The sequence below is a fragment of the Sminthopsis crassicaudata genome, chromosome 2 (assembly GCF_048593235.1).
Source record: "Sminthopsis crassicaudata isolate SCR6 chromosome 2, ASM4859323v1, whole genome shotgun sequence".
NCBI classification, from domain to species: domain Eukaryota; kingdom Metazoa; phylum Chordata; class Mammalia; order Dasyuromorphia; family Dasyuridae; genus Sminthopsis; species Sminthopsis crassicaudata.
Window position 1 is genome coordinate 210,332,994 of NC_133618.1, and position 25,034 is coordinate 210,358,027.

At 32.6% G+C, this 25,034-nt stretch overlaps 1 protein-coding gene across 2 annotated transcripts in view; it reads left to right on the plus strand.

Moving 5' to 3' along the window:
* The window catches only part of LTBP1 (latent transforming growth factor beta binding protein 1), a 475,937-nt gene that overhangs the window by 320,131 nt on the left and 130,772 nt on the right, over nucleotides 1-25,034 (plus strand). Inside the window, exons 10-13 of one of the 2 annotated variants that reach the window (XM_074288158.1) lie at nucleotides 5,517-5,639; nucleotides 16,883-17,050; nucleotides 19,865-20,089; nucleotides 22,817-22,839. In XM_074288158.1, the coding sequence (XP_074144259.1) occupies nucleotides 5,517-5,639; nucleotides 16,883-17,050; nucleotides 19,865-20,089; nucleotides 22,817-22,839 (539 nt within the window). The remainder of the gene's footprint in view (nucleotides 1-5,516; nucleotides 5,640-16,882; nucleotides 17,051-19,864; nucleotides 20,090-22,816; nucleotides 22,840-25,034) is intronic. The other variant, XM_074288159.1, reaches the window with a different exon arrangement.

The following is a 25,034-nucleotide window of genomic DNA, read 5'->3' on the forward strand; positions in this document are numbered from 1 at the left end:
ATCATATAATCTTGTTGCTGTGTATAATGTTCTTTCGGTTGTACTCACTTCACTTAGCATCAGTTCATTTAAGTCTTTCCAGTCTTTTCTGAAGTCAGACTGCTTTGATGAAGCATTTTTGAAGAGGATTTATAATCTGTGATATAGGCCTGAATATTTTAGGATTTGCAAAGCTAAGTTGGGGCCCTTTTTGGCTGTTATTTTTGGGGGAATTCATTGTATTTTTATATTGCCAAGAATAAAATAACTCATCCTTGCTATTAGAGAGGATGTGTTTTTATTTTAGTCAATTTTCCTCAGGAAAAGCTGTGGTAAAGTGAATCATTAACATGCTGTATTTCCTGAGAACTCTGATGACTGTTAAATTTTAAGTTATAAAATCAATAATGTAGCATCAAAAACCATGAAGAAAGTCCATGTTTGGTTCCTATTAATTTCAAGGGATAGTAGTTTCAAGTGGAAATTAATATGGTGTCTGTGTACTAAAATCACGAAAGCAAGGCTAACACAGTAAGGGTATCATTAGCAGCAAATTCCATGTGTGATGCATATGTACCATGAAGTAAAAGTAAGCAATTATTGGGTTGCACAATTATTCTTTTTTATGTTCCACTGAAGACAAAGAGGTCAGCTGCATGAGAGTTGTTGTCATTGGAGGTTGTCATCATTTTACTGGATCTAGAGACCTGACCATGCTATATATAGCATGATGACTTTGTAATGCCTTGGTTAAGCTCTGTAGCATGGCTAAATTCAGTGCTGGATGAAATCAAATGAAACTATGAGAAATTCTGACACTGAAGCCACTTATTCTGTGGGGGGTTTTGGCACTGAAGCTGTTCAGCTGTGAAGGGCCCAAAGAACCATGAAGGAGGGGATATTAAGTGAGAATTGTCTGTACAAGCAATAGTTCCTGCTGTTGAGAAACTTGCATTCTAATATGGAAAGACAACACATAAAAGAGGTTTGAAGGGACTGGAGAATGCTTTGAGGAAATTAAAAGAGAATGATGAGGCAAGATAATGGCAAGATAAATCAAAAGTGCACTTATCAAGTGGGAAGTTGGGGGTGATGAAGGAAATGATCAATTGAACAAGAGTTCACTACCTTCCTTCCTTATCTCACATAACATCTTCTATTTTTCCTCCTTCACTCTGGTCTCAGATGGAAGGCTCTTCTCCAACTCAGCCTCTGTGTATGCATGCTTTATCTAATCCCCTCCTGTCTTTATCAAATTGCCTTTACTATTATCTCATCCCACTCATCATATATTTAATCTTCCACTGTATTCTACTTTTTCCTTCTCTGATATTTACAAATATGCTTATTTCTTTGCCACCCTTAATAAGATACTCAGAATTCTGAGAAAATGGTGAAGGAGGTCAGAAAAATCCAAGTATTTTCATATTTCTAAATTCACTAACATCATTTCCTATACCATAGCAATGTTCAAACTTTATTACTATCTAGTTATTTTAAATAGTGTAAAATAAAATTGATTAATATGGCTGATATATAATATAATTTCCCTATTTTTCTTTTGAATAAATCTATTTTAACTTTATCTGAGATCAATGATTACCTTCCCTGCTTTTTTTCCTAGTTAATTCTACTCCTGATCATTATCATATATTTGTATGTATCTCCTATTTCCTATTTCTACTGACTCCTCTGCTTTACTTCTATCCATTATCTTACTTTCTTCTCTTTCAAGGATATCTCCCCTAACCTCTCCCATCTTTTCCCTCCTTCTTTGTCCCATCCTGTTAATCTACATATTTTATCCTATTCCTCTTAGTCTCCATTTCCAGCTTTTCTGAAGTATTTGACACTTGATCACTTTCTCCTAAACGTTGACCTTTAAAAATTTTGTAACAATTGCCTTTTATTATCTCCTGCCACCCCCATATCTGGCTACTCATTTTTAGCTTCCTTTGCTGATAATTCATCCATATCATCTCCACCAAGATTCTGTTTTGGATTCGCTTCTTTCTCTTTAATATCTCTATTATCAATTCTGTATTGCTTAGTCATATATGCATTCAGGTTATTTCCAGTCCTTCATTCTCTCTTAAGCTATAGTCATGTATTACCAATTATCTTTTAAAGTTTTCAAATTGAATAACTTGTGGATATCTCAGTGTGATGAGAATGGAATTCATTATTTCCCATCTTCCCAAACAAAGCAAAGCAAAAACAAACAATATTTATTCCTTCTACTAAGCTTCCTTTTTTCTTGCTAAGTTTTTCAATTTTGTTTCTGTATCCCCATTTTATCCTACAGTTTTTTGTACATAATAGGCGCTTAATAAATGTGTTGTATTCAATTGGATCTAATCTTTCCACTTTTTAAAGTTTAGCTTTATTTATACTTTTGTTTTTCTAGCAGTCATTTCTAGACTTAATTGGATCACTCCTCTCCCCCATGCCATTTTTTTCCTAATAAATAAAAACTAATAGTTAAGTTAAACCAACTGACATAGAGACTGCATCTTAAAGGTTTTGCATTTTTTCTTGTCCATTGTCTCCCTTATTTGAAATTCATTATTTTTTATCTACCATGGTCAAGATCCACCATCCGAATTTCAGTGTACTAAACTTTAAAAAAAAACAATTATTCCTTTCATTCATATTATTGTAGTAATTAGCACAGGATATGACAAGTTTTGTTTTTTAGTAGAAAAATTCAAATTTTTCCCCCTTCTTCTTATGGAAGTAGCAGTGAGGACTTTGTAGTATTAGAACTTAGATGCTTGCATATGTGGATCTTTGATAAGCCAGAGACTGCCAGTACTTTATTTTCAAGTTGGCTGTGGTAATGAGGGGAGTATTGCAAGGTTTTATAGAAGCATTGCTAAAGTTTAAGAATGATTCTTCACCCTTTCTTGGGCATAGGACCAGCTCTGAGCAAAAAATGTTAGATATGTAATTTATCTTTGATATCCTCTTACCTCCCTTTCTTACAAGTTCTCTGTGTCCTTTTTTACTAGGATGTTACATTGAAAACCACCCTTTTAATGCCCTATGTTCCAGAAATAATTCTCTCTTTTATTAAAGCTTATTTCTCATAGTACCTCTTAACCTGGCATTAAAGAAAAACACTGATTGAACTAATTATATAAGGTGGCATATGCACAACAAAAGTGGACAGTGGTATAGTATTATGACTAGATGGTCATTTATGAGGTAGAGGTGAAGTCCAAAGTCTGTTGTAAACATGAGATGCAACAGAAGAGTGGGATCTCTGCCCAGTTTTTTTGGCAATGTCCTTAATTTCCTTTTATGTGATTGGCTGGTTGCCCAAGCTTTGGGTTTAAGTTGGGGCACAGATCTTTAGTGGTACCAGATAAGCACCATGTTGGCTTGGAAAGTATTCTAGCATGTTTGTACTAGTCCTTTTAAGGAGAATGAATGGTAAGAAATATTTGTAGTTATGCTTTGTGTCCAAGTGCACATTGCAGGTAATGACATGTATTTAGAATCCCATGACCATGTGATACAATAATTTACTCGTTACTTTATGTATTCTAATTTAGTTCACTATTGCAGACTATGCATAATTGTGCCTATACAGACACATCACCATTTTAACATTTCAGCCCCAAATAGCATTTAGGTGTGAGATCTTTTCATCATCTTTGGGTTCTTGCTATATTTATAATAAATTAACAGTTGTATAAAATTTTGTTTCCCTAAATAAATATGAAGAGGATGCTGGTCATGACAGATTTAGCTAAAAAAAAAATAATTAAACTGTAGTAAAAGTTTGAAAAGAATTATAGCCAAATTAGGAATTTATTAAGATATAACAGAAGACCAAATTATTCCTTTTGTAAAAAAAAAAATCATTTTAATCTTAGTTTTTTTCAGGCACTAATTACTATGATTTCTTTGTGATTCAATATTAAATTGCCATAGAATTAATAGTTACTCCCAAATAAATCTTACTAGGCTTGGCCTATTTTTAAAAATACCAGCCCTATATTTCTAACCTTTCATAATAGTTAAGATAATCTCTGCTTTTTTCCATTGCAAATTTCGATTTCTCCGAGTTGATCTATTTTTGTCAATAGTGCCACTATTAGCTTCAAAAACTCAAAATTTTAAAGTTAGTACCCAGTTTTCTGTCCCCTTCCTTATTCAATGAATCACCACATTCTGTCAATTTTTAGTTTTTATATATTCTCTTATTCATCCCTTCTTTGTCATCCTTTCACTTGAACTGTTATTGCCTGGATATTATAATAGCTTCTTAAATACCCTCTTTTTCTCCATTATCCCTCTTCTCCAACCTACCTTTTATATGTGTGTGTGTGTGTGTGTGTGTATAAATAACATATTAATGTTCATAAAACTATGCTTTATTCTGTTGCTGCTCAAATGTTATAACTTCTTTCTCTTTGTAGAATAAAGTCTAAATGTAGCCTAGAATTAAAAGGTCTCCATGGTCTGACATCCACATCTTGTACTTACCTGTCTTCTGCCCTTATTACATAGTTCTCTAAAAATGTTCTTTTTGATCCTTTTTTGTGAATCCAAGACCTAATGGATTTTCTTCTGGGAATATTTAGTTTAGAGAAGAGGATATTGGAAAAGGTGAAGGGACATGGTAATTCTATTCAAGTGTTGAATGGAAGATAAATTAGACTTACTCACTTTGGTCCAGAAGCATAGAACCAGGGGCAATAGGTAGAAGTTACAAATAAAAATAAGCAGATTTAACCTTGATGAAAAGAAAAACTTCTTAGGGTTGTCTAAAAGGAGAATGGGACTCAAAGGAAAGTGGTAGATTACCCTTATTAGCAGTTTTTAAGTAGAGATCAGATAACCACTTGTTTATTATGGCAGGGATTTCTTTTGTGTATGGTTTAGACTAAATGGCCACTGAAGTTCCTTTTAACTTAAATTCTGGGATTCTTATCCTACCTCCTTGATTGAAACAATTTCTTTTATACCTCTGAATTTTCTTATTGATTGCCTACTTATTTAGCAGTCTTATATAAGATGATATATTGTCCAAAAAAGGTAAGTAGGAGATAAACTTGCCTTTGATGTCAGAGGACCTGATCATTCCTTAGCTCCCTATTCTTTGTAACCCCAATAAAGTAATTTGACATCCCCATGTCACAGTTTAATCATCTGTTAAAGCGACAGTACTGCCCTTTATAGCCTTCTAACTATAAATTTGTGATATTCTGAAATATCGTCTCTCATTTTAATCAACCTGACAATTAAATCTTCAAGCTCTTTTATGTTTCTATCTTGTCTTCCCAACTGGATTGCAAATTTCTTGACCTTTCTTAATCAGTTTAGCCCCTGCAGGGCCTTGAAAGTAATAGTTCCTAATAAATGTGTTGATTGGATTTGAAGTCTTTGTAGGGTGCTAATCAAGGACCACTGGCATACTGTTAGTTATCACCAGGTGGCTATTTCTTTTGGCAAATAGAATAAAAGCAGCTTATAGGTGATTTCTGCAAAGAACTTAACTTCTGGTTATCTGTGATATCTTCCTATAGACATTAATGAATGCCAGATGCAAGGAGCATGCCCTAATGGTGAGTGCTTGAATACACTGGGCAGCTATAGGTGTACCTGCAAACTGGGATTTGTGCCAGATCCTACATTGTCAACTTGTATCCGTAAGTAATAAAAATGATCAATTATCTTTGTTCTTCATTCTAATGAAATATTATTTTTGGTAAATCCAAGAAAATGCCCTGTATAGGTTATTTGAAGAGGCTGCTATAGATTTGAAATACATAAAACCTCATTAATTTAGACATTTGGGAAAGGCAAATCTAAATAATTGAAAAACCTGATTTAGAGGATATTTCTTTTAAAATGTGAAGATTGGATGAATTCTAAAACTTATTTTACTGGGAATTCAGGAATTAGATAGAAGTTAGATTAGGGGACTCATGGAATTCTAAAATTCTATGATTCTCTTATTTTCAGAATAGTACAGTATAAAGAGAACTAGATTTGGAGACAAGTTATATGGATTCAAGTCTATTAGTTTAAACTTGATCAACTTCATTTTTCATTAGGGTGGGGGTGGGTAGAAGGAGGAGGTTTATGCTAGCTAGTCTCTAAGATAACTTCCAGGTCTAAATCTATTATCCTAGATAAATGCAGTAATTAATAAATAAATTCTTAGAGCTAGTCTGAGACTTAATAGATCTCCTTATGGGTTTTGCTTTAATAAGAACCTAAAAAGAATGCTTTGCAAACTAGCAGATGTTTTTCTTGAATGAAATTCTTTGGTGCATATGGAAACAATGTACTCTTTTTAGTTATTTTAAACATTTCTCTTATTCAGTAAAGTCAATAGCATTTATTAAGTGTCAGGTATCTGCCAGGCACTTTGTTAAGCACTGGAGATGCAAAGAAAAAAACAAAAACAAAACCCTGGGTGTTCATTGTTTCCTTGTGAAATAAGTTGTAGCATTACTCCTACATGAATTATTTCCAAATCTGATGAGTTTGAATTAATGAATTTTTACTCAACTTTTTTTCAGGGGAAAATTTTGTGATATAGGTCTATAATAAAGGCAGGAAGAATTTATTAAGTGGTTTCTCTATGCGAGGTTACAAAAGTAAGAAATTTTAAGTTCTCTGGGAGCTTACATTCTAATGGAGGAGAAAAAAAAAACAAAAACAAAAGAAAGCTGAAAAGGGGAGGGAGAGAAAAGGAGAATTGAATTTTTAGGATGAAGGTCAAATATACCTTGATACAAAATCAGTATACTCGCTACCACCTACATGCCAGTTAGGAATATTATAAAACAATAATTTAAAGTACTTAATCTTCTCTTAGTAAATTGTGCTACTGAAGCCCCAATTATATGAGGAAGGATACTAACTCATAATTTGACATCTTAGCTATAACAGTTAGCACTGGGACTGAAGATAAGTAACTGATCTAACTAGTTAGGTCTAAAAGAGATAAGTGAGGTGATAAATGCTAATAGGAATAGAAAATAGCTGCCTTTTCATTCTATTCAGTTCAAAGGCCATCCATCTTTTGTCATGTGGAACAATTAGGGTTAAGTGACTTGTCTAGGGTCACACAGCTAATAAATATTAAGTTTCTGAGGATGGACCTCCTGACTTCAGGGGCAGTGCTATATCCACTGTGTGATCCAGCTGTTCCATCTACCTTCTTAAGGAGCCCAGGAGCTGTAGCCTTCTCCTTTTGCAGTAAATTACCTTTTACTTACTCTGTGTGCATCTTGTACTTACTTACACACACACACTATCACCCCATTTATAATATAAGGTCCTTGAGGATAGGTATTGTTTTTACCTTCAAATTTTAACTATGTAACATAATGCTTAGAATGTAACAAATACATGCTTGCTGATTCTTAGAATAATTTTAGAAAATGTGAGAGCTGGGAGATGGTGTAGAAATTGAATTTGGACAGAGAAACTGTGCCTCTAAAGGAAATCAGGAGACCTCATATCCCAGGAGTATGGTAGATTTCAAAGTTCCCATGAATTTGGTTAGGTAAAAGAAAACCAGCATCTTGATAGATACATCAGATGGGCACTGAGGTATCTACCATCTTTATAATTCTGTGATTCTGCCAATCCTTTATTTGCAGTCCATCTTATAGACTTATCTTAATTTTAAAAATATTTTTGATAAATAATTCAATATAATTGGTTTCCTTTGTAGTTTCATGGTCTTTATCTTACTTATTTCAAAAGCATTCTTTTAGGAAGGGGTCTGTGGGTTTCATCACACTACCTAAGGAGCCCATGACTATCAAATGCTATGTATTCCTGCTCTAATCCAATCTTCTTTTATATATTGAGGGAATGAAGTTTAGTGAGAGAACTTGATAAAACCAAATAGCTTCTTTTGTCCTCTGTTGTGATTATAATCCAGTGCTCTAGACCAAGGTTCTTTTTGATCACAGTAAGCATTTGTTAAGCAACAAAAACAAACAAACAAGCTTTTCTATTTCTTATTCTTGGAACTCCCAGTTACTTTCCAGGTTTAGTTCAAATGTAGTTTCCTTCAAAAGTCTTCTCATTCCTTCAATTTTTAGAGATTCTACACATTGTGTATTTTACCAGTAAAGATGTAAGCACCTTTATTTGTGTCATCAGTGACTTAGCACACAGAAGATATGTAATAGCTGTTTATGGATTAATCATTTTTTGTGAAAATGGAAAATGTGATTATTGGTTAAAGTTTCGTGAGTTATTAAAATTTTTATATATTTAGATGTTTTATATTTTGTTTTAAATTTGTTTCTTGAAATTGGACACCAATTTTTTTTTTCAAGAACAAGACAATAGGAACCTTTTTGTTTGTTTATTTTGTTTTGATAAAAGCTAACTTATATCTTATCTGAGCCTTGGTCTATTTAAACTGATAATTTTGGGAAAAGAAACAGAATTTTTTTTAGGCAAATAACATTTGCTTTTTAGGTGTGCTTATTAGCTCACTCATGTTGACATTGTAGAAATGTCAGAAATTATAAAAACCCCCTTGGAATTTATCACTTTCTAATAAGGCTTGTTTAGTTGCCTGCTTTCTTATAACTAATTACTCCTATTTTCATTTAAAATGGTGTAAGTGTAGAATAGAAAATTTTATAAGAAAAGCTTTTCTTTCATTAGAAATCAGAATAGAGATTTCACTGGTGTAGGTTATTTCTGTTAGGAAATTCCTGTACCAATGGAGCTGATAATTTCTTTTCAGATTAGAATGTTGATGAATTTGCTAAAACTCAAAAAGGTCAAGTACTTTGCTCAGGGTCACATAGGAAATATGTGTCAGGAGAGGGATCTCAACCCATTTTGCTCATTTAAGTACAGGAAAAAATATTTAGCATCACAGTTCAACCAATTCAGTGTGCATGTAAATAGAATAACATTTTTATAGATCTATAAATAATAACATATATTATTTCTGGTTAAATAAAGCAACTGTTCAGTGTTAAGAGTTCAAGCCCAAGTTATTTAAGATCATCCAGTGGATCATAATGATAATAAAATCATTATCAATTTATCTAAAAACTCTTTATCTTTTCTCTACATTTATCTGTTTTTCATGAAGTACCATGGAGACATGATGTAGAATATTATAATTTAAAGTAATCTCATTCTATTATGAATTAACTTTTAAGGAAATGGTTAAAGAACAGTTGAAGAAAAGTGAGAAAGATAGATATGAGAGAGAAAAAAAGGTACAAAGAAGTACTAAAAATTGCTCCAAGGCTATATACAAGACTAGAGGGACTGGGTAATATGGTGTTGCCATTGGCAATAATAAACAAGTTAGAAAGAAGTACATTGGGATTGGGGGGCCACAATGGTACTTTGCATAATCAGCAGCAGATTGTAATATTTTTGTGCCAGTATTTGCTTCTTAAGATGTATAAGGGTATACCATGAAAGAAATGCAGGAGCATTGCCATTCCTGGAATGTATAATATTATATTAAGACATATTCAGATTATAAAAGATGTGTTTTTTAAAAATAATCCAGACATTTCTCCTATTGACATCTGAAGAAAAAGAGAAAGTTATTTTTATTCAATCATTTAGCAAGAATTTGCTAAATGTGAGGGATACAAAGTAAAAATCACATTCCCTGCTTTCAAAGGAGCTCACATTCTGAGAGCATAACATAAATAAATATGTATATACATGATACACAGAGAGGTAGACTCAAATGTGGCTGGAAGAACTGGAAAGATCTCCTGCAGATGGTGTCATTTGAGTTCAGTCTCTTTTATAAGGGATGGCAAAGGTTTTAAAGTTGGTTAAAAGAGATTCTCAATAAAATATCTATTCTCCTCTACAAACAACTATCTCTCTTATATTAAATTTAAACTTTTTCTTTCAGGTACAAGTGTTTATATTTAAATCTGAGAACTTAGACTGAGAAATGGATGATCTTTGCAAAACTGGGTAGATAAATTCCTGCTGGTTGTTTCCACTTGGATGTCCAAAGTGAAATACATAGTCTTCTCTCTAAATTATACCCCTCTTTCCTATTTTTCTGTTTGTTCCCATGGTGCTATTATTCTGCTTTTCCAGATCTAAACTTCTGAGTCATCTTTGACTTTTTCCTTTCCTTTGATGCCTTAGTCAATTCTGTTAATTTCCCTAGTTTTTATCAATCTATCAACATTAATCTAGGTCTTTTTTTTACAATAGATGTGATGTGATGTTAATTTTGCTGAAAATACTCTTTAAATGTCATTACTGTGCTCAAAAACATTTCTATTCTTAATGCCCAGAAAGCTAAATCTAGAATTCGGTTTTTGTAGTCAGTGAGTAAGCATTTAGTAAGCACTTTATAGAGACAGAATATGTAATCTGGCCTATTTTAGTAACTTCACTTATCTGTGTCATATTATTCATTCTTCCCTCAGATTCAGTTGATCATCCCCTAAAGATAAATCAACCTTATTTTTTATTTAGGAGCTTTTGTTTACATTAATTTCCTCTGGTTGAATTGTCTCCTTTTTTTCTACCTATCCTTATGTCATTTAGGCTTCAAGGCTCCTTAGTTTTAGTTCCTTTGTGAAACCTCAGTGATAGCTTTTTCCTCAGAATTTATGCAGTTCTTCCTGTCTGTCAGGCAACACCTTCTTTATATCCTTGATCTGTGATCAAAGTTAGACTTGAAAACAGAATTTAATAGTTTAGGATAAGATGATGGCAGTATAGTGAATTAGTAACATACCTTTACTATAGAAAAGCTCTAGTTTAAGTTTTTTTTTTTTTTTTTTTTTTTTCCCTGATATACAATCTGACAGGTATAAGAGTATTTTGTTTTTGTTGTCTCATGGGTAGTAGGTGTCTGGAAGTCTCCCTGGATTGATCTAGCTCTCGATTTAGAAAAATGTGAAGTAGGCAATCCTTCTTTGCTTAAACTTCTTTTCTGCATCCCTTTTTCTTTTGTGTGATTCCAATTTCAACAAGAGTACCTAGTGCTTTCAAATTCTACTGTTTTTAGAAATCCCTTGACAATGCTAATTTTTAAAAAGTCATTAAATATTTTCCAATTGCATGTAAAAAAATGCATAGCAGTCACTTAAAAAAATGTTCTAGTTCCAAATGCTGTTACCTTCTTATACCTTCCCCTTATTTGAGAAGACAAGCACTTTGAGTTTGATTATACATATGAAGTCATGCAAAAATGTACTTTAATATTAGCCATATTGCAAAAGAAAGACAAAATAAAGCAATAAAAATAAAGTTTATTTCGGTCTGCCCTCAGTGTTCATCAGTCTCTCTCTGGAGGTCGATGGCATTTTTGATTATGTGTCCTTTGGAAATATCTTGCATCCTTGTTGTTGATCAAAATAAATAAGTTTTACACAGTTGATCATCCTTACGATATTGATGTTACTGTGTAAAATGTTCTCCTGGTTCTGTTTACTGGACTTTTTTTGAATTTATAGGAATCTGCAAAAGTTTTTGTAGAGGGCGGAACTCTGGAGAAGTATACTTGAAACAAGGTGTTAACTCAGTGCAATTGATGAGATAATGGTTCTCTAGTTCACATATCTATTATGATATAATGAATGATATCATCACTCTAGATTGGCTTATACTCAGTATACTGTAATGATGTGATTGTAACAGGGTGTTTAAGAGCTGAGAGAACTGGGGACAAAGTCAGACTCAGACTGAGATTGATTGAGACTGTCAGACTGTCAGACTGCTGAAGGAGACTGAGTCAGACAGAGACTGGGTCTTAGTGGAGGAGTGAAGGAAGCAGAAAGGGGTTACTTGGCTGATCAAAGATGGCATTTGGAATCTGGTATCTTCTCTTGTGTCTGTGACTGAGAAACCTCTGTGTCTCTCCCTCAGCCCCTAAATACTTCAGTATTCACCAGCTGTAGAACATTACATTATTACATCATATTAAGTATCACATTAATTATGTACTTAGCTATAAGTACCTTGCTGCCCTAGATTTAAGTACACCTTTTCAGAGTTCCACCCTTCATAGAGTTTTCTGAAATTATCCTTATCCTGCTTCTCGTTTTTTATAGCTTGATAGTATTCCATTAAAACTATACACCACAACTAATTTATTTCCCATTTGATGGGCATTCCCTCAATTTCCAATCCTTTGCCACCATAAAAAGAGTGGTTGTAAATACTTTTGTAGAAGTAAGTATTTTTTCTCTTTGATCTCTTTGAGATATAAATCTCAAAGTATTATTGGGTCAAAGAGTATACATAATTTTAGAGACCTTTGGGCATGGTTTTAAATTGTTCTTCAGAATAATTGGACTATTATATAAGTCTACCAACAGAATGTCCAAATTTTTCCACATTCCCTCTAATATTTGCATTTTCTAGCCAATCTCAGTAAGGGGTGTTATCTGGTTTAATTTGCATTTCTCTATTTAGATCATTTATAAACTGATTAATTGCTCTTATTTTTATAATTTTGACTCAGTTCCACTTATACACATATATATGTGTGTGTATACACACATATATATATATGTATACACACACATATATATTCATATATATAATATATATTCACATATATGATATATATATATTCATATATGTGTATATATATAAATATATATATATAAATATATATATATATATATATATATATAAATATATATATATATATATATATATATATATATATATATATATATATATATATATATATATATATATATTCAAGAAATAATGTTTTGTCACAAAATTTTTCCTTTAGTTTCCAGTTCCCCTTTAATTTTGACTGTGTGGATTTTTGGTTATGAAAAAGCCTTTTTAAGTTTATATAATCATTATTATGTATTTTACTTTCCATAGTCCCTTCTATCTCTTGTTTGGACATAACTTTTCAATTATCTATATATCCAACAGCTACATTTTTCATAGTTCCCTGATTTACATATGATATCATTCTTTATAATGGTAATAAGGTACAGCTTTGCCCCCTTTCTGACAATGTTTGCTTTTGGTTTTAGATAGATTATCCTTATCAATTTAAGAAAGTCTGTATTGATCCCCTGTACTTTCTTGTGTTTTCAGTAAGAATGGGTGTCATATTTTGTCAAAGGTTTTTTTTGGTATCTATTGATATGATTGTATGATTTCTTAAAATTGATATGGTCTATTATGCTGATAATTTTTCTCAATTATTGAACCAATTCTGCATTCCTGATGTAAATTTTATCTGGTCATAATGTATGATCTTTCTGATGTACTACTACAATCTCCTTGCTAGTATTTTATTTAATTTTTTGCATTGATATTAAGAATATTGGTCTATAATTTTCTTTTCCAATTTATGCTTTTCCTGTATAAATATCAAAACCATATTTTATCATAAAGGAATTTAGTAGGATTCCTTTTTTATCTTTTTTTTTTCAAATATTTCATATAGTATTGGAATTAATTGTTCCATGTGTAATAGAAATTTATTTATAAATCCATGGGAATTTTTTCTTAGGAAATTTAGTGATGACATATTCCAGTTCTTTCTCTGAGCAGGATTATTTAAGTATTTTATTACTTATTCTGTAAATTTGGGCAATTTGTATTTTTGTAAATTTTCATCCATTTTACTTAGATTAACAATTTTAGTAAGACAAAAGAATGCATGATTATTGATATCTTCATTGGTGGGGTATTCACCCTTTTCATTTTTAATACTCATAATTTGTTTATTTTCTTTCTAAAATCAAATCAACAAATGAATTATACATTTTAATAGTTTTAATAAAACTAGTTCCTAGTTATATTTATTATTTCAATGGTGTTTTACATTTACTTTCAGATTTTCACAAAGGAAAATATTTCCTTTGATTTTTAGGATTTCCACTTTGATGTTTAATAGGGGATTATTAATTTGCTCTTTTCCTAAATTTTTAGTTGCATGCTCAGTTCATTGATTTGTTCTTACCCTTATTTATTTATATTTACATTTTGAGATATAAATTTCCCTCTAAGTACTATTTTGGCTGCATTCCAAAAAGTTTGTAATGTTGTCTCATTGTCATTTTTTTTAAAGAAATTATTTAGGGGCAGGTAGGTGGTGCAGTGGATAGAGCACCAGCCCTGAATTCAGGAGGACCCGAGTTCAAATCTAGTCTTGGACACATAACACTTCCTAGCTGGGTGATCCTGGACAAGTCACTTATCCCCAGCCTCAGAAAAAAAAAAGAAGAAGAAATTATTCGTTGTTTCTATGATTTTTTTTTTCTTTGACCCATTCATTCTTTGGAATTAATTCATTTAGTTTTTAATGTTTTAATCTATGCTTTTCAACCTTTTTTGAATTACATTTTTATTTAATTAAGATCTGATAATGGTGCAATTAATATTTCTGTATTTGTCAATTTTATGAAGGTTCCATATACAACTGAGAAAAAGATACTCATTTTTATTCCAATTTTTAAAAAATTCTATTCTATCTAACTTTTCTAAGATTTTATTCTTCTTGACTTTTAAATTTTATTTTGTGGTTAAACTTAGCTAACTTTGAGAAGGAAAGTTAAGGTGTCTTACTAGTAGAGATTTATTATTTATTTCTTCTATATTTATTTAACTTTTGAATTTGGATGCTACCATGTTGAGAGCATATATGTTTAGTATTGTTATTACTTCATTGTCTGTGGTAAAATATGTAGTTTCTCTGCTTTTATTATCTCTATTTTTTCTTTTGTTTTGACTGAAATTATGATTGATACCTGTGCCTTTTTTTTTTTTTTTTTTTTTTTACTTTGGCTGAAACATAATCAGTTCTCCTTCAGCCCATTATTTTAATTTTGTGTGTATTCTTCTATTTCATTTCACATTTATTTTTTCCAATAGTAATATATAACTGAAAATTTTTATTTTATTCTGAATTTAAAAAATAAACAATTCCACAACATAGTAGAATAGAAAACAAAAAGATAATTGCACATGAAATTACAAACCTATTATGTACAACTTCCTATTCCTTTTAAAGATATAACAGTTATCATATTTAAATGTGTTCCTATGTTTCATGTGTGTTTCTTTTGAAAAATACATTATTGGATTCTGTTTTTTAATCCATTCTGAAATCCATTTCCATTTTATGGATGAGTTCATACCATTTACATTTATAGTTTTGATTACTTACAGTGCATTTTCCTCCCTTTAATTTTCTTTTATTTGTTTTTCTGTCTCTCTTTCTCTTTCTCTCTCTCTCTGTCTCTCTGTCTGTCTCTCTCTTCTTTTCTCTTTTTCTTTCTTCCTCTCTTTCTCCTCCCCTCTTTCCCTCTTTCTTTACCTTCTTCCTTCCCTCCATCCTGCCTCCCCCCTCTCTCCTATTTTCCTGTTCCTCCTCAAATATCTATTTTGCTTCAGAGTACTGCCACTTTTTATATGCCTTTCCTTTCTTTTATCCCCTTCCCCTCCTCCCCTCTTGGGTAAGATAAGTTTTTATTACTAATTGAGTCTGCATATGAATATATATTTTCACTTTTTGAACCAGTTTACATTGAGTGCAGTTTAAGCATCATCCCACCCCAATCCTACTCATCAAAAAAAATTTGTTTCAACATTTTCTTCTCCATTGTAAAAGCTCTTCCTTTTATGCTCTTTTATGTAAGATAATTTTTCCCATTCTTTCTTTCTCTTCCCCCTTCTTCCAGGGTGTCTTTCTTCCTTGCTTGTCCATTTTATTTCAAATTATACATTTTTCTTTGGGGCTTTCTATTTTTTCGTTGTCTCCTAAGTGTGTGTCTTGATCTTCCCTGGCAACATAGTAGTTTTTTTATGGTCAAGTTCTTCTTTTGGTTTTGTACTTTGCTCATTTTTCCATCCTACAATTTGATTAGAAACTTTACATAAATGTTGGGCTCTGTTCCTAACATGGGTGGTAGGGACTTTGTCTTAAGCTTCACACTTCTTTGTGCTCTGATTTCAGAATTAGTTCTGGGATTTCAGAAATTTTCAGTGCTACCAAAATATGACCTGAGGAGAGATGTGGTCATTGGTCATGGGCTGCATTTTGTTCCCTACACAGGAAGGGCTTTTGATCTCTGGGACTGTAACTGATACTAATCCTCAGTGTCCCTCTTCTGGGCTTCTCTTCCCTTGGGACTAGAAAAGATATTGAGAAAAGAGTCCTTTATCTCTTAGGGCTAGAAATACTATTTCCCCTCATGACTGAAAGTGTTCCTCTCTATCCTTGAACTAGCACCCAGAAATGGGTATAAATAATAGACTGCCAAACAGTTACTCTCTAGTTCTCCCATTCCCTCTTGATTGAAAGTGTGTTTTCTGCTCTTGAACTGTGACCAAGAAATAGGTATAGGCAGTGGAATTTCCAAACAGAGTCTGATCCTATGTTCAGTGCTAGTGCAGAGGAGCTCTGCAATCTCTTTCTAAACTTCTATGTTGTATTGAGATGGAAGGATATCTCCCTCTGACTTATTGTTGGCTCTGCCACTCCAGAATTTAATTTGAGGTGTCGTTTAAAAGTTATTTGGAGAGAATTGTTGGGAAAATTCTGCTTAGTGCTTTTCTACTCCACCATCTTGGCTCTGCCCCATAAGTCTCCTGGGTAAGGTTTCAGCTTTCCTCCTTTTTAACTTTGTGACCCTGGGCAAATTGCTAAACTTCTTTAAATTGATTTCCTCATTTTTAAGATGGAGAAAAAAAATGCTTGCACTGTGTAGCTCACAAGATTGTTGTGAACCTTGTTTGTGTGTTTTTGTGAACCTTGAAAGGCTATATAAATGTGAGCTATTATTTATGGCTTAACTTTAAAGTGACATTTCATACTCATGATTTGAATGAATATAATTTTTGATAGGATATGAGACTTTGTTCTATTTTTTTGTTTGTTTGTTTCTTCTATCAAACCTAGCACTCTCTTGTCCTTTTGTTGTAGCTGATAATCCTGTGATTTCTGAAGAGAAAGGACCCTGCTATAGACTTGTCAATTCAGGAAGACAGTGTATGCACCCCCTTTCTGTTCAGCTCAGCAAGCAGCTCTGTTGTTGCAGCGTTGGGAAGGCATGGGGACCACATTGTGAGAAGTGTCCCCTTCCAGGAACAGGTAAGATGGCATAGGCATATAGGAGTATCTATACACACTCATGGGCATAGAAAACAAGCTTTCCAACTGAGATCTTGTTTGCTTTTTGCCTTTTGATTTTTTTTTTTAATTAGGGGTATTTTTTTTGGTCTAATTTTTGTAGGAGCAAACAGAACAGTGACATAAGGCTGACAGAAAAGTCATAAGGAAAAAACTGTTTATTCCATGTGACATATTTCCATTTGATCAAATTAATTAACATGAATTCAATTCATTGTCATCTTAGGTTACACAACCTCATTCAAAACAACATGGAATGGCTGTCGGGCAGACATAAAAAAAAAGGCTATCATTGTACTCATGCCTTTGTTACTGTGAAAATCTGTTTGCCCCTCAACTCCTTCTTACAATAAATATTTTATTGAGTTCCCCCAAAGTGAATAATACTTAGTTTCTCATGTTGGAAATCGAAGCACCTAATAATATTCATTATATACTTATGTTAAACCTTAGAAGTTGCTTAGATTTGACCTATAGCTCTTGTTTGACACCCTTATTAACTCTCTTGTTTTTTGGATATTGTGTGCCTTGAACATAGTTGATTTAATTGTGCATAATTTCTTATTGGTCTGACAACATTCATTTATTTTCTGCAATACCTAATTCATATCTAAGAAGTCATTCATTCACTCAGGAGGACTTGGATTTTAAGAAAGAAAAGCTGGGGCAAATGTGCATAGTATTATTAACAAAAATTTCCCCTGATTTCATTAGATGGTCATATAAGCAGTATTATAAGATTCTTGTTATTTGAACAGATTCTTCCTATAAAGGGATGTAACACGCATCTTTGAGTCTATGTATGTAGTAAGTATATTGTAGTAAGTGCACATAGTAAGTATATTATAGGTGCATCATAAGAAGTGCTTTGCAGGGCTGAAGTGTCATGGAGTTTTCACAATGATTCTAATCATATACTATTTTATTCCTTTTATTTTGATGTATTATTCCATTAGTGAGCATAATTTTAAAAGTTGGCAAAGTGGGGCTCTGAGATTTACTTTTTCTCTGCCTAATTGAAAACTACCTTTAGTATTCATTGATAGACAGTAAGGCTGGAGGCAACACCTACATTTTATACCATTAGTGGGAACTTCCTGATTCATAATTAAACAAATAAAAATTAATCAAATATATTGTCTTTGTAATTTACAAATGCATTTTTAAAAGAATAAGTTCCATGACAGTTTAAGAAATAAATTAGAGCAGTGTTCTCAGTGCTTCTGAGGCATCATTCATGGGCCTTTCAGCACAAGCTATTATATTTAAAATGTAACATCACATTGAAAATATATTTTACATATACTTTTAAAATTACAGTTTTTGCTAGGCTTTAATATTGTAGGATTTTCTCTTTTTACAAATTTTCCCTTTTTTTCCTTCTTCCCTACTTTCCCCTTTCCTTTATTCCCTTTTCTTATTTCCTTCTTTCCTTTTCTTCCTTGCCTTCATTACTTTCCTTACCCCTTCCTTTTTATTCCCTCCCTTTTTTCTGGGTAATGGGAAAGATTGGTAGAAATCTATAACTTCTTAAAGAAAAATGTTGTCTTTTGTTTTTGACACAAATGTTCCCTTTGATGCAAAAAGCCCAAGTCACTAAACATTTCTCTTTAGTTACTTTCTCTTAATCACCTTATAGGAAAAAGTTATTTTCCTTTTTCACACGCCACCTTGGAATATTTCTTCTTTTATTTTGACCCTTTCTTCTCTGGAATGTGTCTTCAACACTATATTTGGCCAGCAGCTGTATAGGAATATAGTAACATTTATTATGAGACATGAGAATATGTTTTAATTATAAACAAATAGACATACTACATACATTCACCCCGATTCCATAAACCAACTTAGGCCTTAACACAACGATCAGGTTTGTTTGTTTGTTTGTTTTAATTACCTTTATTTTACCTCCAGGTTGGCTAGTTAATTAACTTCCCCATCCTATGAAACCTACTTTTCTTTTTAACTAGATTCTAGATTTAAATTTCAAAGTATTTCCCTCTTAGTAACCCACTGATCCTTGACCTTGTCATTCTTCTTGTCTGGTTTTCCTGGCATCACCACAGCAAATTTCTCTTCCCTTATTTTTGCCCAAAGGCATTCCCCTCAAAGGTTGTTACCTCTTCTAATCTTTAACTAAATCCTCAATTACCTAGTTTATCTTTTTTTTTTTTTTTTTTTTTGCCTGATTTTTCACTGTCATATACCTAAGATCCTTAAACCTCAGTTAATCCATGTTATTAATCCTGCTAATTTTTTTGAAGAACTTTTTTGGGGGTCACTATTATAGCCCCCTCTATTATAGTTAGTAGTATGCAGTTAATGTTTTCTTTTTTTTTTTTTAATAAAGACCAATGATTTAAAACATTTTATAAATTTTCTGAAAAGGGGTCAATTTTTCCCCACATTGGCAAAGTCCGAGTCCTTAATGTCAAGTTACTTCAGATCTCAGAAGAGGTAGAATTGCTATTCTGTGTTATCAAATAGTGTTACATTTAAATTCTTCTGGATAATAGTATTTTTGACATGCTAGCTGAGAGTCAGCAAATGGATAAATCTAAAGGTAAAGAGTTTTGTATTTGTATTTTTTCTTATAAGTGAGATTTTAGATAAATTTGCTGTTTTACAGTACATTTCACACCTGTCTTTATGGTTTTGGTGTGTGAGTGGGTATATGAATGATGATTTTAAAATATATATTCATCATATTTTCTTCTGTTTGAAGTTATGTACTTCTAAATTTTTAAAAGAAATATTTTCCCATCCCAAATCTAGCTGCTTTTAAAGAAATCTGTCCTGGTGGAATGGGTTATACAGTTTCTGGCGTTCATAGACGCAGGCCAATTCATCACCATATAGGTAAAGGACCTGTATATATCAAGCCCAAGAACATCCAACCTGTTGCTAAAAGTACTCATCCTCCACCTCTCCCAGCAAAAGAAGAGCCAGTAGAGGCACTGACCTTCTCCCAGGAAAAAGGGCCTCAGGTGGATGTGCAAGGTGAGAATGGAACAAATCCTAAAGTGTAGCTAGCCTATTGATGTCTTGGTGGCTTTTATTTTACTATTTTTAACTTTTGTAACAGTATGCATAAAGCAATTGAAGAGCTTTAAAAAGATATCAACATGGCTTTATCTGGATTTCAGATCATACTAAATTTTTCCTCCCATTTTATGTTTCCTCAGGGAATAACATAGGTCTTTGAGGAAACTGTGTTAATTAACTTGTGTCTAGGATATGATTTTATAGTTGTCCTTTTCACAAAGTGACACCTTAGAGGCATTAATTCAACTTGTGTGTATTAATCCAGAATATCCCAGGCAGTAAATAGTACTATGGAATCAGATATTAAGAGTGGGAATCATATGTGGAAACTGAGACCCAGAGAAATCAAGTGACTTGTCACTATATGGCAGAGCCAGATTTTGAGCCTATATTCTCTGACTTCAAATCCAGTGTTCTTTCTGTCATACCAGAATGCCTTTCAGCAAAGGAGGTAAAAAGTCTTAGAATGTCAGTGTTGGAAAGATTCTTCAGGTTCATCTATTTCAAGTGTCTCATTTTACTGAAGAAAGTTTGACCCAGAAATATTAAATTCCTTGTGGTTGCTGACATTTCAGTCATGTCCAACTTTTTGTGATTCTATTTAGAATTTTCTTGGCAAAGATACTAGTTATTTGCCATTTCCTTCTCCACTTCATTATTGAAGAACTGAGGCAAATAAAGGGTCAAGTGACTCAGTCAAGACTACACAGATAGTAAGTGTCTAAGGTCAGATTTGAACTCAGCAAGACCAATCTTCACCTGATGCATTCTTCATCGTGCCACCTAAAATAGGATGTTGGTGACAGCATTAAGAGGAGGCATTCAAAATTGTACAGAGAAAAGAAAAGAAAGCCTTTTGATGTCATAAACCGATTTCAAATGTGAGTTTTAATTTTGGCCCTCACATTTTATATCTAATCTTGGTCAGAGTCTGTTTTTTCTAATTCACTTTCCTATATTTGGCATTTGTTATTTTATGTTCTTAAAATAATGGCACTTGGTGTCCAAGAAACTAAAACTTATATTTACTCTAACCTCTTTTTAGATTTCCTGAGGTGGATATCAGAATGGAGGGAAAATGAGTGATATTTTAATGGTGCACTGAGTCTTCCTTTCTTCTCATAAGAGACAAACAACCCTTCCTTGTAGCCATACTAGAAACATGTGTTAAACAGAGTCAGAGAAGAAAGAACTACTACGTCTTCCTGCAATTAACTATCCTAATTAAGTATTCTTAGTGGTGCTATCACTGAGAATGTAAATTCTAGGAGTGAAACTGCTTTGTAACTGTTTACCTTTGCAGGGAGGAGAAAACTGTCTGTCTAGTCTATCTAGGTTTTGCCAGTGAATAGAGTCTTCTATGGAGGCAGGTTAAGTATTGTAAAAAGATAATTAATTTTGTCAGACTACTAAGCTATTTCAATCCTGATTTACTGTCTGGCGATACTGTCTGGAGACAATGCAACTTTTAAAACCTTTATTTTTAGGGAAATCATTCACCTGGAATCTCAATAAATATTGAGATTTCTCTTATGTCTTGGGGGCCAATATCTAAGATTGTCTACTTAATAAAGGGCAATGAAAAAACTGAAATGAGGTATGGTTTTGGTTCTATGGCCAGAATTTAATGTAGGAAATTAATTTTTTATGGGCAAGCCAGAATTGTTAGGCAGCGCCTAATAAAAAGAATTAATTGCCAAAGCATAGTGGATACTCTTGAATCTTAGACCTCTGATTACTGTTTGCCACACAGCCTTATAAATTATTGTCAGAGAACTTCCAACTGGTTCTTGGACATTTTCAAAAGGGGCTGTGCAACAAATATCTCATATTTATAGCCAGTAATGGTGTCACAATACTGGTAAAACTCTTTAATATTGACCCCTGTTTGATGTACATCTTTGCCTGTCTGCAGTATGTTTTCAGTAAAGTGTTCAGGGTGTTTCCTTTAAGAATAAAATGTCTAGAGTTGACTTCCTTTCAACACCCTTGCCTTATTCTTCATATCCCTTCTATTGAAATAAATATTGGACATCATATTAAGAAAAAGTACTTTACTTGTGGTTTGAAGTGTCCTTTTTTGCATTTCATTATAATCTGTCTTCAGAAAGATAACTTTAAAGCGTCTACTCCAAAACCATATACTTGTTTAAGCATTTGATATAAAACTCAAAAGCATAAAATTTTGGAGATTAAAGACTTGTATATTTTCTTGTCTCTTACTTTTATTTTAAAGATTTTAACTCTAAGGTCTTGAAAGATAACATGCTTTGCCCAAGTTACAGGACTAGTTAATGTTAAGGTTGGAATTAGAACCCCTATTTTTCTTATTGAACTTGATTTTTTTTTTTCTGCTAAAACTTGCTGTGTCTTAACATTTCTGTTGTCCTAGCTTTCTTTTACACCAACCAACAATTAAGTGAGCATTCATAAAGTACCTACTGTGTTTTAGGCACCATGCTAGATATGCAAATACACTTATTTAGAAATAAAACTGGGCATTAATTTAAATTCTTTCTCTAAAAAAGTAGTATCTTGGAGGGATGTCTGCTTCCAGTACAAAAATTGCTTGTATTCTTCTTACATTAGAATATGGGGTCTTGCTAGGAAGAATTTGTAAGAAGGAAATGTGTTATTCATTTTTTTTAATTCTAAATTTTATTTCTTTTTTTTTTATTGCAGTGGCAACTGCAGCTCCTGAGAAGGTAATCTATTCATTCTTTATATTTTTCATTTAGTTTATCTGATAAAAAGGGTTGTTAAAATTAGATATAGTTGTATATTCTCTTTTAGCATAGAAAACTATGCTGATTTTGTCCATGTAAAAAAAAAGAATTATTTGAGATAGAATGAAGAAAGAGGAAGGTAACTATTTTTATTTAATATTTATTAAATATTTAATTAATATTAATATTATTTAATTAGTAATTAATATTAAATATTAAATTATTTAATTAAATATTTATTTGATTTAATCAAAGAACCAAAGGCTTGAAATGACCTTATGAGAATCCTGATAAATGTTTGCTTGTGTATGTGTGTATAAACACACATATAGTAAACATATTTCTGTAATAACCTATGTGTATGATAATAAGACCTAGTAAGCAAGTCTGAGGCAGAATCTTTGAACTTGGGTCTTCCTAACTCTAAGTCTAGTAGTCTTTTATCTACCATGCTATGTTGCAGTCTGTATACAGATATATAGATAGCTTTCAAAATACAATTGAAATTAAAACTATTTGGTATTAGACCAAGTGCAAAAGTTGTTCAGAAAAAAAGACAATTAGAAAATATTCCAGATGAATTTCTGCAAACTGTATTTGGTAAAATTAAAATGTGACTTTGTGTCAGTTAATTAACAAGATCTTATTAAGCACAAGTATGTGTCCTACACTAGGACTAAAGAATGAAAGAATGAAAGAGTTGCTACTCACAGTGAACCTAATTGTAGTGGTGAAAATTATACACACATAAAAATATATATATATCATAAAACATATATGTCATAAAAACAAAGTTAATAAACATCTATGAAATAGTTAAATACAAAGCAATTTATAAAGAAGAACATTAGCAGATTGGAACATCAGAAAAGATTTCATGGGGAAGATAGCGCTTGAGCTGCACCTTAAAAGGAGAGGTTCTTTGAGAGAGTATATATTGTAGGTGTGTGGCAAAGGCATCAAGAAGGGAGGTAGAATATTCTGCATGAGAAGTGAAGACGAGGCCAGATTGGTTCGATTGCAGAGTGTGAGAAGGAGCATAATGTTTAAGGAAGCTGGGGAAAAGGCTGCAGCCAATTTGTATAGGAATTTAAGAGATAAGCTGAAAAATTTGTTTTGTCCTAGAGACAATTGGAATTCACTAGATTTGGTGTTGAGTAAGGGAAGTGATATAATCAAATCTATGCTTGAAAATTACTTTGGCTAGTAGTGTGTAGAATGAACTGGTGTGGTAGGAAACTGGAGACAGAAGGAGATTAATTAGGAGACAGATTAATTTAGGTACAAAATGATAAGGGTTAGTCTGGGAGTAGGATGGAATTGGTCCTTAAAAGACACTGTACAAGAAGAAACAAGATTTGCCTGCTGATTAATTAGTAAATATTAAACACTGATAAATGTGAATGTAAACTCTCTTTCTCTCTTTCTCTCTCTCTCTCTCTCTCTCTCTCTCTCTCTCTCTCTCTCTCTCTCTCTCTCGTGTGTGTGTGTGTGTGTGTGTATAGACACACACACACACACACACACACAAATAATAAGAATTCTGGAGACTTTCATTTTATTCTCAGGAATACTGCTGAGTCTTTAAGTACCTCTAGACAATTAGTATAGAGGAAGGTGAGGAAATGAACAAGCATTTATTCAATCTACTAAATTCTATCCAATGTATTAAGCACTTTATAAATATTATCGCATTGGATTCTATCCTTAGGAGGTAGGTGCTATTATGAACAATTCTTTATAAGAAAATAAGACAGATGTTATGTGACTTGATCAGGGTCAAATGGCTAGGAAGTATCTGAGGTCAAATTTGGACTTAGGTCTTATTGACTCCAGGCCTTGTTCTCTATCCACTATAATATCTTGTTGCCCCTAAGCTTTGCTTCTTTATCTGTAACATGAAGATAATACTAAGCTTCTGTAGCTGTTCTTAGACTAGGCCAAATCTAGATTACATTGAGAACTAGAAGGGACCAGTGAGGCATTCTAGTCATCCCTCTCTTTTTATTGATGAGGATCTGAGATCCTGAGGTTTTCAGGAATTTGCCCAAGTCACATAATTAATAATCAAATCCAAATGCTCCTGATTCCAAATCCAAGATACTTTGCACACCACTTCTCTTATAGTTAGAACTATAAAGGATCTCAGAGTTCATGGAATCCAACCCATTCTT